Genomic DNA, 18,566 nt, shown 5'->3' with positions numbered 1-18,566 from the left:
GAAAACCTTGTCGAAACGTTGTACATTTGCTGTTATGTTAAACTTATATTAAAGTTTTCTTCATTACCCATTCAAGCCGTCTCTAGGCATTATTTTCCATTATAGTTGTAACCTGAAACCATCATAAATTCCTTAGAAGAACTTTCCAAACATGCTGTTTAAAGTGTTTTATCACCAACACCATGTCAATAATTTGCTGGACTTTGTTGGAGATGCTTAAATAGAGATATGTTTCGTCCAATGTGACAACATTCTTCCATTTGCCACATGCCAAGTGCCACTTGTACAGCTTTCAAAATTTGGCTATTTACTTTGGGAGGAAATACAGAACACTACTAATGACAATTTTGTAGACCTAATTCTATGTGAATTATGTTACAGTTTTAAAGGAATTTCCTACTTCAGCTGCAATGCATCATTGTGTTCTTGAGTTATTTCCAGTAATAAAATATTTAACTCTCTTCACTACCTCCAGTGTATAGCATGTAGCTGGTCATGCAATATCTGTTTTTTCCCTGCTTAAATCATGCCTTCCCTTGCTTTACCAATATAGTTCAATACCACACACATTCCTTTCTTAGAATAATAAAAGTTTGTGTCTTGGACAGAAAAACTGTCACTATACATTGTGAACGACTCTCTGTAAAAAATAAAACCAATGACTTTTTTCCTTTCAATACTTTACTGTTTGACAGGAGATACATATTAAACATATAGAAATAAGTAAAGCAAAAACTATAACTCACTTTTAATATTTATTCCTTCACAAGTTGTGAAAATTATTAGTATTTTTATGAGAGTTATTTAAGAAATGAGATATGTAATTTTAAAGATTAAAGCATAAATAAAATATATTTCTTAAATTTTATGAAATAAACAAGGGTATATTATATAATGTTTTACTTGATAATTTGTAATTTAATAAACTTGTATACTTTTAGGAAAGATGTATACACTTTTTGCTTTGCATGCTACTGATAGATGAGTTTAAACACATACAAGAACATCCTCAGCAGTGTGTGTGTGTGTGTGTGTGCTCACTGATATAGACAAAAACTAGAAACTTAATTAAGGTTATTAGTAAAATATGTAAATCCATATACAGTAACTATGTGAATTATGATTACCACTGAAAGGCAGAAATACCAAACAAATATCAAAAGTCAATGATAATGATGCATCATTGAGACTGTTTCTATGATTTTCGAATTCTAAAAAATTGTTTTACTATGCGATTAGTTGTAATATCAAAACTCAGTGATGATGGTAATGTATCTCTGGGACTTTTTCTATGACATTGAGTGCTACAGAATATTTTTATCAAGCAAAAGGTTCTACCAAATTAACTCTCTGGCTACTGTAGTATGAAGTCATAGTATGCATTTTATATCCTCTTATTTAATATAAACTTTTTGTATACAGTGCATGTAGTTTTAACATAAAATGTTGGTCAAGAAAGTAGCTAAGTTTCTTTAGCCCTATTTATGTACTGTTCTAGGTTATTCACCTAAGATATCATGTGTGCCTTTTCATGGGAAAGATTTCTATAAATTTGAATACTATGAAAAACTTTGCAGCGACCTCTTCTTCTGGTAGATCATGTGACACCTAGAGGGAACCTCTCTTATTTTTCAATAGGAATGACCAACAGTGAAGGGGGTAGCACATGCATCCTCAGAAGTATAGTGTTATTGTTTCAAGTATATAATGCTGTTTTCTCAGTCTGGAACAGTTCAATAGTTCTTCAAACAAGTTCACCAGAAAGAATGTTTGATAAAAGACTCAAGATATGTAAAGAGGAAAAAAAGTGCACTTTGTTTGATAATGTTAAAAATAGCCAAAAATATAATGAACCAGCATGTTCAGTAAAGATACTGAAAAGTGCTTTACTGATTACTCCTACCTTTTATTTCGTCCCGGTCCAATGTACCCCTGGCGTCGTCGACAAACAAAGACACTTACTACAATTATCACAAGCAAAGTAATGCTTGATACACAAGCAATAATTATGTACAGCATGCTGTTTGTAAGTCCACTTCCATCTATTGCATTAAGACAAAATTATATACAATGATAATTAAAACAAAAAAATACATCATATAAACAAAAAATTTAACAGTCAGAAAAAAACTATAAATAATTCTTATTTAGACATATCTATCCTTTCATTATTCAAACAACTTTCTCCAACAAAACTCTAGCACTGTATATTTACAAAATTTCATCAATTCTGATTGATAATTTACTATATTTAAAAAAATTTAAACTTTAAAAACCTTTTTTAGTGTAAAAAAATCATAACTTATCACCAACTAGATATATAAAAACTAATACAGAAATAAATTAAATATGAACAATTAAAATTTTACTTTTGTGTAGTAGCACATTTTGATTCACATATCCTTTTCAGCACTATATTGATAATAAATATAATCAGTAATATATGAAAGAACTTTGTATTTTGCTTGTGCATAAAGAAAAAAGTCAGCAAAAAATATATATATATGCATAGGCAACAGAACTGTAGAGCTTCCTCATACTTTTTTTTAAGATACAAAAAAAGATAGAGTGAGAAAAAATACTGCTTAACTTTGGGTCATGCTGCACAAATTTTAAAACAGCTAACTAATATACCTTAGCCTTCAAATAACTGTACAATGATTGTTATCTTGTGATAGTTAGAACAGTTGAAACGTGCCTTAGTAGCATTTACCTGTGGGTTAACCCTCTAACTCAGTTGTTAGATATTTACAGAAATGTTTTGAATTTATATATTAACAAAGGGGGTCAGAAATAATAGTATGTTTGCATACCACACTAGCAATTACTAGTGGGTTAACCTTCTAACTCAGTTGGTAGAACACTTGCCTGGCATGCAAGGGGTCCTGGGTTCAAATCCTGGATGAACCCAAGTGTTACTTATGGTACTTATAATTATTTCATTTTCAGTTTTGAGGATATGCATGCATGATTGAACCCAAGCACGCATGTATGTGAGTACTATACAAACTGAGTTAGAAGGTTAACCTACTAGGCTAGTGTGGTATGCAAGCATACTATTTTTTCTTATCTCCTTTCTTAATATATAAATTTAAGAAAATTCTGTAAATACTAAGTAAGCATCCTTAATACAGAACGCTTGTCAAATGAGTCATTAAATTCCTCTGACTCTAGTTACTCGTGGAACTAAGTCTTTCAACTAGGGTGCCACAAGTACTTTCTCATGGAAAAGATTGCTGTAATGTATTGCAACATACAAATTGACAGTGATCGTTTCTACTGGCAAGTCAGGTAATGACTCGGGGATACAACATCCTTCATTTTGAAATGAGAGTGACTGTCAGTCATGGGGTAGCACCTGCATTATAGTTATTAGTATATAATATCACATTTCATTAGTCTGGAACAATTCAAGAGAAGATTTTAAGGTATAAAATAGATTACAGAGATTTCTCTTCAGTCAAGGCCCCACAATACACATTTGTTTTCATTTTTATTCTGTTTGATATGGAAATAATGATTGTTTCAATGCTTATAACTTGTAGCTCTGCAGTCTCTTTTCTTGTATCAGGCTCAGTCCAAGTTAAGAGAATTCAGATGCTTGATCTTCAATATATTTTCTGCCAAGCCTTCTGTTATTCTGCAGTTCTTACCCAATTATTTGATAGGAAATCGGTGAAACTGAGAATACCATGATAGTAAGGCACTTTTTATGACTCAAACTATCACAATCTAACTGATTATTCGGCTTTACAAGATTATATATAAATACAAAGAATTACTTGCGATAATGTCCTGCACTTTTTTGCAAAACAGCTAGAACATTCTTAACTCATATCAAGTTAGCAAACAGAACTACAAGTTTAAATTTATATCAGTACTTGAAGCTAACAACTAGTGTTTATGTTTTCTATAATTAAGGTATACTTTATTCTTTAATTTTACTTTAATTCATAGCATCATTTGGAATATTTAGTACAAGCAGTTTTATTATTTTTCATTTTTTATACTGTTATTATAAAGATTATTTTGCATTGTGAGTTCAGTACATGAACTTAGAACTAACTTAAATCTTTCGAAGCTGGTCAAACCTTGTGAGATACTACTAGGCATACAGCTGAAAATATTGTTAATAGCGAGACTACCTAACTGATAAAACAACGCATTCTAATTTTTCTAAGTAAGAACATAAGTATATCTAAGTAGCTGTACTAATTTTTATTGTTATTTTTTTATCTAAGTAGGTAGCTTACTCTGATCAAAAGTTAACATTAATTTCAATATTACTTGCATTGATGCATTACTATCAGAACTTGTTTTTCAAGGAGACACACACAGGGACTAGAGTTCTGAGAAAATATGTCTCTCCTTTCCTAGCTTGTGGGAATCTTCTTTTTTTTTCACTACACTTTTGCAATTTTTCTGCCTTTGTGATGAATTATGCACACATAATAAAATAGTTCAGGTAGGCCTACTTATGTAGTGCAGTTGGTAAATGGGCTTATGCATTTAGGGCCATGGTAATTTCCTTCCATTGTAGTGTGTGCTAATATTAATATTCATTATATGTTTGTCATTCAGTTGATCATCAAAGATTGTCCAGATTGCACATTGTAAATAATTTTTTGTGTTGGTATTAAGACTGGATTACTATTCATTTCTGCCTTTAAAAAAGTTCAGTTTTTGGGAATTGTGCCTTTAGTAGGAAATCTATAAAACATACAACAGACACATCTTGAGAAAACAGATATCAGCTTGGAAATATAAGTGAAGCAGTGATGTTTAAGAAGCAGATAAAGCCAGCAACATTTCAGATATTATATTCTTACCATGGAAAGTTGCTCCGGCTGCCCTAGTAAAACCTGTTTCCATAACAAAATAAAAACGATTAAAAAATCTAACAAAAAAAACTATTTAAAAAAATAATACAATTCAGAGAGAGCAAAATCAAATTAAAGAAACAAGAAGTCAATTTAATAATATCAAAAAGACAAGATTAAACTAAAATTAACATAAAATAATAACTAAAATTCTGAATAGAGAAAAAATAAATCATATTTAAATTTTATACAACAGAAAATGAAAGTCATAGAAATACTCAAAATTATATTAAGAAGGGTAACTTATACTGACCACAGCCAATACTTGAAATGCCCTTCAAATAGTCTAAGGTATTAATAAAAGGTAGCAAAATAAAAACAACTCTTGTTTTAATTTGCATGTTTTATGCACACTCCGTAATAAAATATCAGGCAAAAGAAGTTAGTTTTAAAAAAAACAAACTGATATTTACAGCAAAATACAAAGACTGCCATAGAGAAGGCAGCCATTAAGCAATACCCTACCATCCATACTAAGGGGTTAACTGTCACACTTATAATGGACCCACAGACTGAAGTGTGGGGAATGTTTTATGGTGTTTCACAGATTCGAATCCAACTTGCCAGTTTTGAAATCCAGAGTTCTACCCCAGGGCCAACCTATGCCCTCATAACAAACTGAATTATAATTATTTAGTAGGTTCTCCTCAAGCATTAATCATATGAAAAAATTGTCAGGAATGGATGCTACCAGTGTCTGAGACCATCAAACCGTATTTTTATTGTAAAATCTCTCACATCTTATATAGATATTTTTTCCTTAGAATTTTTTTCTTGGATGTCCCTTCTTCTTCTTCTTATAAGGATTTTAATTTCCAGCTGTAGGAGAACATTCTAATATTCTTTGGACAGCATCCATTGAAACACTACGTTTTTAAGTAATATACTTCGAGCATTTGTTTTAATGTATAAGAAATACCTTGTTCTCATTTTTGATTGCTTAACTTTAAATTAATTCCTTTTTTTTTTTTTCAGTTTTTAGCCATGCTGAAACTTGTAAACTCTTTGCCACTTTACTAGTCATTCATGAAATTAATTTAATGAAAGTAATTGTGTTCATGAATGAGAGGTTTCATGCTGCCAAATAGCTGATGTGAAACTTTACCATTGTATATTTCTGGATGGCAACATTCTTTCCAAAAATTTTCTGAATTTTCAGGCATAATTCCAGATTTTCAAGACCAGTACATGCGTGTGTGTGCAACACACATACACTGATATTTCAACTTTTACTCATAATTCTACCTAGCTAACATCACTTTAATTCGTAATCTAGTAATGAATGGTAATAAAGCTTCAGACTACAGTACTAAAAAAAGAACAATCTTGAAACAAGGACATTGTAACTTGATGGAAGACGATAATATGTTAAATTTTCATTTATAAAACATTACATGATCTTACCTATTATTAAGTATAATGAATTAGATATTTATCACCAACTAAATAAAACAGAATGACTGACTAAGATTATGTTAAAATACACCAATAAGCTAAACAACATGGTTTGCATAAGCATGAAAATTCCAAGATATAAGAAAGGTACAATTATTTTAACATTCTGACTTTTTTTCTTCAAATTTTCCACCTTTTTGAGGCTTGTGACCACCCTTCATTTATGTATTGTTTTATTTTAATTATCATAAAATATGTATATATAAAATGGAGAGAAAGAGATAGCAAAAGAGGCACTATTAATGTTTTGTCAACAGTTGTCCTCATTCTGACAGGTTTGTCTTTTTCTTTGTGGACTCAGACTTAGTTTCAGTAATGTAGGTTAAAAAGGAATTAATAGACAAATGTTTTACAAATGAAAATTTTAATATCTATTTTATCAAATTATTTAAACAAAATGAAAATAAGAAATCTTCGATTTTTAAAAGTCGGAAACTTCAATTAAAATCTATGATTAAGAAAAACATTCAAATTCTTAATAATATTTCATAAGCTCATTGATAAATAGATGAAAATAAATTGCACAGAAATAAAAAATATATATATATATATTCTCAAACACCAACTATATTAACTTTGATCCTTCTCATTCCTGGTTTTCTTCAGGTGAAAAAAATGCAAGTTTTAATTAACTAAATTTTTTTTTTTGTTTTTTTCCTATTTACCCTGTTGGTATTCTTATACTCAGGAAATTATTTTCAATTGTTGACAAAACAAAAATCAGAATTAATTTTATGAACTTACTTGATCCAGTCATAAAAACCACCTCTGATGACAATGGGCCATAACCTTTATTGTTTCGAGCTTGTATCTTAAAGTAATATGTTGTGTCAGCAGTTAGTCCCTTAAGAGTAGTGGTCATTTTATCCCCCACTACTCCTTCTACTACCCAGTCTATATCCTTTTGAGTGTTGTCTGTGGTGTAAAAAATCACATAACCTGCCAAAATATGTAACTTTTAGAATTTATACATAATTCATATGCATAGTAATACTTCTACAAAACTGAAAAAGGACCATTTTCAATAGTTTTAACCACCTATGGTACCTTAGAACTTTGAATTGCTTCTGCAAAGTTCCTGATAAAGATCTGTACTAATAATTTGAAATGTTATCTTCAAGTTACTATATGTGGATGAAGTTTGCTACACCAACCAAAACAAATTATTGCCTATCACTTAAACCTTGTTTAAACAATACTTTTTATGAAATGTGTTGCCAATATTAGTATTTTCAATTAAGATTATACAAATATATCAAAGAAACTATTTAATGAAAATAATTTACCATACAAAAATAAAAAAAAGAACAATTGGTGGATTTGTGAATGAAAAAATGTTACTACTGAACGTAAAGAATGTCTTCAAACAAGATGTATAGTTAATTATATTTGTCGTAAGACATTAGTATTAGGCCTATTAAATTTTTATGCACTATATTTTTAAGTAGCCCCTTGAGGATTTTCAAGAATTAGAAGAGTCTATAATAACAGTATTCTAATCAGCTGTTTGTCATATCCACTGCCGACGATGCCTTTCACTCAGTACAGAGATCTTCAGGCCGGCTGGGATATAACAAACACAATAGTGGTCAGAACCCTATTTACATAGTTTATAAAAGGTGTGAACACCATAACAATTGTTGTTGTACAAAATGGCGTAAAGTATTGAAATTTATCTAATAATTAAATTTTTTTTTAAAAAACAGTGTCAGTGTTCTGCTAAGTATATCTCAATACTGCAGTAGATAATTGAGTGTACAAACCTGTAATAACTCCATTTGGTTGCTTTGGTGGCTGCCAGTGAAGATTAATGACTGAGGAATCACTATCCAGAGGAACTACAGTCAGATCTCTGGGAGGGGATGCTGGAGCTGTAATCACAAAATATTAGGTACTTAAAATGCATCTTTAAAACTTAAAAAGAGAATGTTGTAGTTTCAAACTTCAATACTTGTGCAAGTTACAATTACAACTTTAAACCTGTAATTAGGAAGTTTTCAAATGAATAATTGTTACTTCTTTTAGCTTCATTTCTCTAACTCCATTCTTCACAAAAACTATTCATTGTTCAATATACGTTTCTTTCTAATTATGGGTATATTATTTTCACCTACCAGCTTCCTGGGTTGTGTTAAGGACACTCATACTCCATGTACTCTCTTGTCGGCCAAGAACCACTTTCACAGAAAACTCATACTGGGTGTTGGGTCTCAAGTTGTCAATCATGCAGTTCAGATCTGTAGAATTATAGTGTCTGTATCGCAAGTTACCAGAGTATACATAGGGTGCATAGCGTACAGTATAGAACCTGTTGTCTGTAATCAGTTGATTTCGAGGAAGTGTGCTATCAGTCCAATAAAGAACGACAGTTGAAGATGATAGAACTATAGCTTTCAATCCCACAGGAGGAAGCATTGGAGTCAAGGGTTCAGGAACTACAAAACAATAAGGGAAACAAAAAATAATACAATATGCATTTCATCTAGAAATATATAATAAATATTTAAAAAGCTTAACCAAGTCGAACATTTTTTAGCATTTTGGAAATTTATTTGCCTTTGCTTCAGATTTAATTTGAGTTTTGAATTTTGTGATGACATACATATGCATATAATATGAAATAAAATGGGATTTTATCCTTTACAAATGACCTGTTACATCATGACCTGAGTAATCAGATGTTTTTGTCATTTTTACTCATTACTTTATTTTGAATTATCACGTTGTTTTTTTTTCTTTTAGATGTCCCAGATTTAGTGATTATTAATCCTTGAGTGTCCTGGTCTGGTTGCCCCAGAAAAACTATGGCATTCCCTAGGGTGTACCTTATATGAGTTTACAGGATATCCCAGGATATATCAGTACACCAAGGCATGATGTAATGGATCAAATATATATATATTGTTCAAAAAAGTCCAATAATAAAACAGAGCAAGAAAATTTCAAAATTTATCAGTAGTACTTTCAACCCATCTTTTGTTCAGGTATTTGGGCTTGTTCATACGTTTTCAACTAACATGTTGCCATTATATTATATTGCATAATATATGAAACACTACTACATACCTAGTAAAGGCATTTAAAACTTACACATAAGTTATGTTAAAACAGGAAGCTTAAATACAATGTAAAAATAAAAACCACAAAAGAAATCAACAATGATAAACTTACTGCTTTCTATTGAAGTTCGTACTGTTTCATATATTGGTCGCCCATCTCCAACTTGATTGAATGCCCTTAAACTTATTACATATTCTGATGAGGGTTCTAAAAACAAGATGTATGGGTTAAGCTCATATCAGTGAAATTCAATCATAGTTAAGTACAATAATTATCAGAAAATAGCTAAGCTTTTTTCGATATGTTCCTATGACATTCCCAAATATTACTGGTTACATATTTTTATATAAACACTTTCTTTGTACACTCTTTGAGCATGGATTTTACTATGTATTAAAACACAAGTACCTGTAAAAATGAAATGTCAGTTTTGTAAATTCATTGTATTGAAAAAAAAATTATATTTAATTTTGCACACTGCCAGTACATTTTTCCAGAATAAGAGAGCTTTATCTGTCTGTAATTTATAAATAAATGCTCATCTGTAATCCAGCATTTAAATTTTTATAATAAAACATGACTTACGAAGATCTTCGATAGTGTAGTATCTTTGTTTGCCATCAAGAACTTTTGTATATACATCTGGAAAACCAACTCCCCAACCAATGGTATAACCTCTTATCATGATATTTTGATTTCTTGGTGGAGTCCAGCTCACAAAGATAGAGTTTGCTGTTGGTCGTGCACGAACACTTTTTGGGCGATCAGGAACTACCAATTCTTAACAAAAGTACAAGCATATGTGAAAATCACATAGACAAGAGCACAGCTTAATTACATGCACAACCTGGAATACTTTCAACTTAGTAGCTAATGCAGATTTGCAGCCTTGAAATTAGAACTGCCATTTTCCAGAGTAATAATCAATGAATTAGACAACATTTTCATTTAGATTATTCAATCTTTTAAAATTCTAGCACTGTCACAGCTACCAAAAATAATTAATCAAAACTTTTATCACTCAAAATCACAATTAACAGTACCTTAGTTATATAGTAGATGTAAAATCATTTTTAAAAAACCTACACATATTCTTTGTTTAAGACAATAAACTTATAGAATTCAAAATTAATCATCATTGTTTTGGAATATTACATTTTTAGATTTTTCAGGTATTACACATATGGATATTGTATATAGGGCATTTAGCAACACACTGCATACAATACATTATATATATTGTGCAACATACTATTATAATATGGTGAACTACTCACAATAATCATAATATGATGCACTGAAATTACACACTTGCTGAATAATTTTCTCCATATGTTTGAATAGATTTTTTCTAAGCACACTATTAGTTTAATGATTCCTTATACCCACTGTTTATTAATATTTCACATCCTAATTATCATCAGTACCTGTAATGTGATTTGTTTAGAATTTTAAAAACCTTTCTTTCAGTTCTGCTAAGAATGTTTTAACAGATATTTTATACTGTGAAGCAGATATGCTGTACCCATTTTTCTATTTTTGTCCACTAATTTATATAAAATCTATATCTAAAGCCTAAAGACATTTCTATTTCACAATGCTAATCATTTAAAAACTGCATGCATTGCATATATTTATACTGAGATAATACCACAAATGATACATCTTATTCACCAGTTAGGTGATACATCTTACTGCAGAAGTTCCAAGCCTCCACAGTGCATCTATTTTATAAAAGTAAATTTTATCACATCATTAATAATAATCACAAGGAAATGAAAAGTATGATACATCAGCCTCCCCAGTGGCTCAGCTGTAAGTCTGAAGGCTTATAATTTAAAAACAGGATTTTTGATACCTGTGTGGGCATAGCACAGATAGTCCATGGTGTAGCATTGAACTGAACAACAACAATTTGATACATCATTTGTGGTTTGAATTTCTATGGAAAACAATTCTTACTAACACTAGGCATACGATTAGGTTAATCCCATTCCAATACTAATATGTTGTAGCACTGTAAAATGGGTGGAAATCAACCTAGCCTGGATGCAGCTTGACTTCAGGAACACCAGCTTACACTAGTGGCTTGAGACTGATGTTCTATCCATCAAGGCACAAGCACTTCCAGCTCTAGGCAACCTACACTTGACCTAGATCATTACTACAGTTCTTAAATCTTTAACACCACCTTATTAGTTATACACTGAATTAGTTCCAAAATACAGATGATTTTAAGTTAAACCATTACTTTCTAATCATTCAATTATATTACATAATATTAGAAATTGATTGTAGACACTTGTATGAGAGCTATGTTTTATATATTAGTTCTATCATAAACTGAATGACTAAAATATAGCCTAATTTTCACTCTAGAATTATACTTCAGTGATAATAATAAAAATATTAACAATGTGTTTCCACATGTACCATTCAAATCATTTTCAAATGTTTCTGTTGAAAGCCAATCTGTACTTGGACCACTGCCATTTATGGAAAGAGCTGCTATCCTAATGCTATATTGTGCTCCACGCTCCAAGCCTAAAAATTAATAATAAAACTATACATAAAGATTTTAAAAACTACAATGAGCATGAGGTGAAAGGATTAAAACACATTCCAATGTTCTCAAAAAAAATTGTTCCTGTTTTTTCAGAAATAGAAAGTAAAAAAAACAAACAAATTAATAAAATTTGTTAACATAAAATACAAGCATCATTTTCTGCTGTTTTAAGCTGAATTATTTTTTTTATACTCAAGCTACAGTATGCCATTGAATAGGCTCTACATTTTTAATTATGGGATAAGAGTAGCCCCACAGAAGGCAGATGATAATGACTGGTTGTCCTCTCTCTGGCCAGAAATTCTAAATTAGGGATGGCTATGTTTGAACCTTATAGAGGTCTCTGACCTGGCCATTTAGTCTATGTGTTGCACAAGGTGCTGTTAGGATTAAAATATATCAAATACCTGTAAAATGCATGGATGTAAAACAGTATTCAATATTAATAATACTCAAAACCTGTAAACAAATTCATTATGATTATAATATATACGTGTACTAAACACACATTTGAGTTCTTGTCTTGTTAACATACAAAATTAATGTACTACTTTTAATGCTAAACTATTATTTATGTAAAAATTTAAATAAACATATATCTGTATCTTTTGTAACATTTTCCTGGTTTGGTGCGTCAACAGAAAGTTTACTTACCCAGGGATCAATGAAACTTACTTGTTAAAGCATACAGTCGTCTATTGCCATCAGTGGTGACTGTGTCTCCCCTACGGCTACCCTTCAACTTGTAACGTATTTTGTAACCAGTGATAATGCCATTCTGAGATTCTTTAGGAGGGGGTTGCCATCGAACAATAATACTCTGTTTAGAGTTGGAAGAAATATTCAATATTCTCATTCGTTCAAATATCAGTCATTATTCAAAATATGAAGAGTTTATCAAATCTATATGGTTTCATTCCTCTTTTTCAAGTTTTCAGGAATTACTCTCATACAATGACTATACAATATTTCCTGTGCTTACTGTAACAGTAAATTTTTAAAATAAAAACATATTAAAATAAATTCAACAGCACAATTGTATTTAAGAGACAAAATTCAGGAAACGTTAAATTTATCTCGCTAACACTGTAAAAAAGCATTTCTTTACTACCATAACTCCAGTGACAAATTCTGAATGGAAGACCCAATATTATTAAAAACTTATCTATCTAGTAAACAGAACTAAGCAATAATAACTATAGTTTGTTTTTTATTTAAAGGTGAAGCAAAATGTATTAAGACTGGGGACTGTCCTTTTGTAATTGAACAAATAAACATCTTATATGGGGCTGAAAATATGATAAGAGTATCACACTTCACATATGCTTTTTTATAAGTTATAACTTTATGTTATAATCAAACGGGTCTTTTATATATATATCTAAGTACAAAAAATGTCACATGCAGAAAAAAATACTCACCGTTGAGCTTGCAGCTTCAACAGTGACATTTTGTGGTGTATCATCTGGAGCTATATAGAAAAAAAATAGAATGGAATAGATGAAAAATGGAGTAGATATTTTGACCAAATACATACTTACTTCAAAAGGCCTAACATTTATATTAAAATTATGTAAGATAGTAAATGTATTTCAACATTTCTCTTAATTTGTTCATTTCAGATTTAATATCAAAATGTGTTAAAACAGAACATTGTTTATAGAGCAAGTCTATAACACATATATACACAGATATATGGCAAATACATACAAACAAATAAGGAATAAGGTATTTTATAATTTATCAATTATACCTTAATATGGTAAGCATAGTACTTGTATAAATAATATAATGATAGAATAAGAACCTATATATATATATATATATATATATACCTTGTATTTTAATAGACCAATTAGAAACGAGTTCATGAAACTTTCAAGTGAAAGTATTCACAATCATTCTTAATGTAAACATATAAGACCGAGTGAGATGATACAAAACAAATTTGAGAAACTGGTTAAATAGTTGAAGAGTAGTTATGCCTTTTGTTCAAATTCTATGGTTTGTGTTACACCAAAACTTTGTTAGTCAAGTCAAATTATGAAATACAAGTAAGTATTTGAATCTGTTTCTTTTTTCCTCTATGTTATAATACTATTTCATCTCAGAAAATATGTTACCATAGAGCTCATATAACAACATAATTAGTTATATGACACACCTATGGTTGACTAAACTAAGTTGACAGTCTAAATTAAGAAATCAATTTTTAGTTTCCAGAACTTACAATAAGTGATAAATAAATGATAACTATGTTTAATGGATTTAATCCACTGATTTTCATACACTTAATTATACAGTTAATACATGGAATCACAAAAGCCAGTAAAATGACAAGATAAAAGATTTAGACTTAAAATATGTAGACAATCATGAGTTGATAGGTATATTCAATGTTTACATATACCCACTACCAGTGCTCGAAGTTGGCAATTCAGAAGTGGGGGTACACATACCCCCCGCATTATTCTACACTTCGAGCACTGCCCACTACACTTTAGTTGGTTCAAACAATAGGACTTATAAATAATGTGACACGGGTTCATGATCATACATAAACGACAATTTCCTTAAACAGATTAATCTAAATAAAATGGTTCTTGATTTGTATAAAATTTCAATATCATTTCCTACTAACTTCTCACATAAAAAATATACTTACTATCTGAATAAGTCCTTGCTGTTACTTCTTCTGTGCTCATTCCAGGCCCATTCTGATTAAATGCCACAACCCAAAAACTGTACTCTGTAAATTTTTCAAGTGATTTTAACAGATAGTTTGTTTCACTTGTGGTAATTTCATGTTCTTCTGAAGTACCTACTTTCATGTAATATAACTTGTACTTCTGAACTGGGCCATTATATTTTTTTGGTTGATCCCACTGAACGAAGAGAGATGTTGGTGACTCAGGAAAAGCTCGAAGGTTTCGTGCTGGGCTTGGAACATGAACTATATAAAAAAATGAAATTTCTTTTAAAAGTTAACATTTTCTAACACTGAAAATGTATTTCTGATAGGTACTTATCTCCTCTAACCCAAAGTTATCTCTATCTTGATTTGCCCTCTAAGCATTGCTAAAATTTCCAACAGCACACCAGTCTTTTATACCTCTTCATTTTTGCACCATTGCAGCAACATGTGCTGATCATGTGACTACCCTCCACCAATCATACAGCACCACCTATACTAGCACAGGCAGCTCCATCTATAATTCCAGCACAATCCTCACTTTCGACAATTATTCAGTGTGTCATGTGTGGTCAATCTAGGCAGCAAACATCCAGTGGAAGCACCTTGCATAAGAAATTTATGTCATAATCAACAAATGCAATCATCCTGGGCAAAGTTACACAGGAGAAGTGCCTTGGATTGAGAAGAGTATGGTATTGCCTAATATTAAATAAAATAACGATAGCCCTCTTCTCACTGAGTTTGTACATAAGAGCAATGAATTTTGATTTGGTTAATCATACAAACCTCGCTCCTGAAGAAACTTCCATGGTCCACCACTCCAGTGACTGGGAACCAGTAGTGGCAAGGACTCACGTGCTCCACAAAAAGAAAAAAGGGGGAATATGCATTGGGGAGTCTAGAGGAACTACACACTGAAGACAGTGTAATGGGCATCTGTATTTTCCTATTTTGAAAATCAGAAAGACCCTGATTGTAAGAATCACGGGGTCAGTAGGGATGAATAAAAATCCCTATTTGCTTTACTCAAAAAATTAATAAGTGACAGTCCAGGATATATATATATAGTGATAAAAAATATATATAGACATATCACCAGATAAGTGACCAGTGGTCTTACAGAAACACCCCCATCTTCACAATGGGTATTATAAAAGTATACATATTTAGTGCTAAGATAGAAAAATCTGCATAACCTGCCCAGGCAACACATGCCACTAGGTGGGATCCTCAAAATACAATAGAAAGCAACAGAATAAAATAAAAAGGAGTAATATTATGTCAACTTAACCCAGTCAAAGGCAAACAGGATGAAGACAATACCCAACAACAGCCAGGTTGTGCAGATAATGTTCTATGAATGCATTGGGAGTTGTCCAAAAAATTCCCAAATAATCTCCTCCAAAGGACAGTGGATCCTAGCAGCTAAAGACATAGTTAAATGACATATTTGGTGCAGATAAACATTGTGAAGCCATCGACCTTCCATGTCACATGAATTTACAAACAAAGACAGTAAGGGTAATAGGAGATATATCACAGGAAACAGAGGGATTCCATGGAATAAAAAGGCAAGAAGGGGAACCACAAAGAGAGTCATTACAAGACACATAACAATGCAGGGAACGAATGGGACAGAAAAGACAATCCAGATCTGAATGAGAGTATATGTGGGAAATAGGAGATAAAAGCTAAACAACCTTCATGGGCAGCAGATGTCTTAGGAAGGAAGGCACAATCTGGATAAAGGAGAACATAAGAGGAATGGTAAAGAACAGAACAATGATGACCACAAGCCAGGAGGAGAATTAAATAGAGTAAGATGATACAAAAAACATGTAACAATGGGTTCAAAAGGAGGACCTGACAGGGCATGAAGAACCATATTGATATTCCAATTTGGAAGCACAAGAGGATGGGGAGGATGAACTAGATGAAAGGAACAGAAAAGGAGCCAAATAATAGGGGAGGAGAAGGATTTACAAAAATGGAAGAAACAAAAGGTGTTGGACAGGGCAGCCCAAGAACTAGCAACAGTGGACACGAACAAACCTTGATCAAATAACCAGGTAAAGAACTGGGACAGATAAGGAACAGAATGATGGAAGTCATGAAGAATCGACCACTGTCTGAAGATAGACCAACGCTCCTGGTACATAGACAAAGAGGAAGGCCAAATAGTACAGGTAAGTAAAGCCACTACACAAGGGTTGAGCTGAGGTGATGGACCAGATAAAAGCCACGCATGAGGCAACTGGGATGAAGATAAGGATGTTGCTCCAATAAGGGCAAGAGCAGAGAGAACCATGTCTGAGCTGACCAATATGGAAAAACCAGCAGAACACGACAAGGAGTGGTCTGGATGAGGGAAACAACACTGGAGATGAGTCTACTTGGAGGTTGAGCATATAGGTGAAGGCCCCTCCAACCTTGACTGAATGTATCCACCCCCAGAGTTGAGAGGTGTGATACAGGAGATCAAAAGGAAAGACGTTTGGCAATCCAGTTAATGACAAATGGAACTATATGTGGTGTTCCTAGGCAAGAACACACCTACTGAAAAACCTGAGAATGAAGGGATTACTCCGTAGGAAGAACTTGGTTGGAACAGGACAAGCGGTGTGCCACCAGATTCATAATCCCAGAAACATGACACACTAAGATCTTTATGTCATAGTTGTGGGCACACAGACCTGAACTTGGTGCCCCCTTGTCTGGTGATATAGCTTATGACAGTGGAGTTGTTGGAATGAACCAGAACAACCCGCCTCCGCAGGAATGGGAGGAAATGATTCAGAACCTGACAAACTGCCAAAAGTTTTAGGAGGTTGATATGGAAAGTAGCCTCGTTGATTGACCACTGACCCAAAATCTCCGGAGAGTCTAGGGAAGCCCTCCAACCTACCAAGGAAGCATCTGTGAACAGATGAGAGTCAGGTTAAAATTAGAAATGGGAACCCCCACTGTGGTCAGTTCCCTGTCAGGCCAACAAACAAGGTCGGCCCTGATCCCTAGGGAGAGGGTGATAGGATGGTCTACAGGTTCATAGGAGAAGTTCCACTGGTCGAGAAGCGTCAGCTGAAGGGAAAGCATGTGCGTTCAACCCAAGGAAGTTTGAGATTATAAGGAAGCTTGCATCCCCAAAAAAGACAAAACCTCCCGAGCAGTAAGAGAAGGATAAGATAGGGCCTTTGCTACTGCCTGCTCCATATCCCTGAGTCAAAGTAGAGAAGGCTGGGCCTAACTGAGATGGGAATTGAAGAGAACCAAATGAATAAGCTATTGTGTGGTGGTCAGAAAATACTTCTTCAACTTGATGAAAACCCACCCGAGCAGACTCACAAAGAAGTAAGCAGTTGTGAGTGACAGATTGGGCCTGGGAAGAGGCAAGCAGTAGCCAGTCATCCAAAGACCCGACGAGTGAAGATGATGAGCAAAAGAGCAGACTACTTGACATAACACATAAGGTGCTGAAGCAAGACCAGACAGTAGTACATGGAACTGAAAGACACAATCCCCATGGACAAACCAAAGATAACGATGTGACTCCAGTGCAATGGAAATATGAAAATAAGTATCAGTCACATTGAACTTGGTCATCCAAAGTCCCGGGGAAAAAAACCCACCGAAGGGAGGTAGGACTCCATAGTGAAGCAGGGTGTTTCCAAAAAGGTATTCAGCTGGGACACATCGATGATGGATCTCCAATCTTCCATCTTTCTGGGAACAACAAGCAGATACGAGTAAAATCCCAGAGGAGGGGACATCACACGTTTGATAGCTCCTTTGTGTAGAAGGTCTCAAACTGACTTTGTGAGATAATTGGACAAGGTACGATCCCAAAGAAGAGGAAAGGAAATTGGGAAAGAGGATTGGGGGGAAGAGGACCAGAACTGAAGGCAAAGACCCT

At 32.8% G+C, this 18,566-nt stretch overlaps 1 protein-coding gene across 4 annotated transcripts in view; it reads right to left on the bottom strand.

Annotated features, from left to right (window-relative positions):
* LOC106461410 (neogenin-like) overlaps positions 1-18,566 on the bottom strand; it is a 162,221-nt gene that overhangs the window by 12,090 nt on the left and 131,565 nt on the right. For 3 of the 4 annotated variants that reach the window (XM_022388368.1, XM_022388365.1, XM_022388367.1), the window contains exons 10-20: positions 14,627-14,914; positions 13,383-13,432; positions 12,637-12,781; positions 11,829-11,939; positions 9,981-10,175; positions 9,507-9,602; positions 8,450-8,770; positions 8,099-8,206; positions 7,080-7,274; positions 4,830-4,862; positions 1,904-2,042 (exon numbers count right to left, since the gene is read on the bottom strand). In XM_022388368.1, the coding sequence (XP_022244076.1) occupies positions 1,904-2,042; positions 4,830-4,862; positions 7,080-7,274; positions 8,099-8,206; positions 8,450-8,770; positions 9,507-9,602; positions 9,981-10,175; positions 11,829-11,939; positions 12,637-12,781; positions 13,383-13,432; positions 14,627-14,914 (1,681 nt within the window). The remainder of the gene's footprint in view (positions 1-1,903; positions 2,043-4,829; positions 4,863-7,079; positions 7,275-8,098; positions 8,207-8,449; positions 8,771-9,506; positions 9,603-9,980; positions 10,176-11,828; positions 11,940-12,636; positions 12,782-13,382; positions 13,433-14,626; positions 14,915-18,566) is intronic. The other variant, XM_022388366.1, reaches the window with a different exon arrangement.

Source organism: Limulus polyphemus, unplaced genomic scaffold, assembly GCF_000517525.1.
Source record: "Limulus polyphemus unplaced genomic scaffold, Limulus_polyphemus-2.1.2 Scaffold953, whole genome shotgun sequence".
NCBI lineage: Eukaryota > Metazoa > Arthropoda > Merostomata > Xiphosura > Limulidae > Limulus > Limulus polyphemus.
The sequence above is the reverse complement of the archived record's forward strand: the minus strand, read 5'-3'. Positions and strand labels throughout refer to the sequence as shown.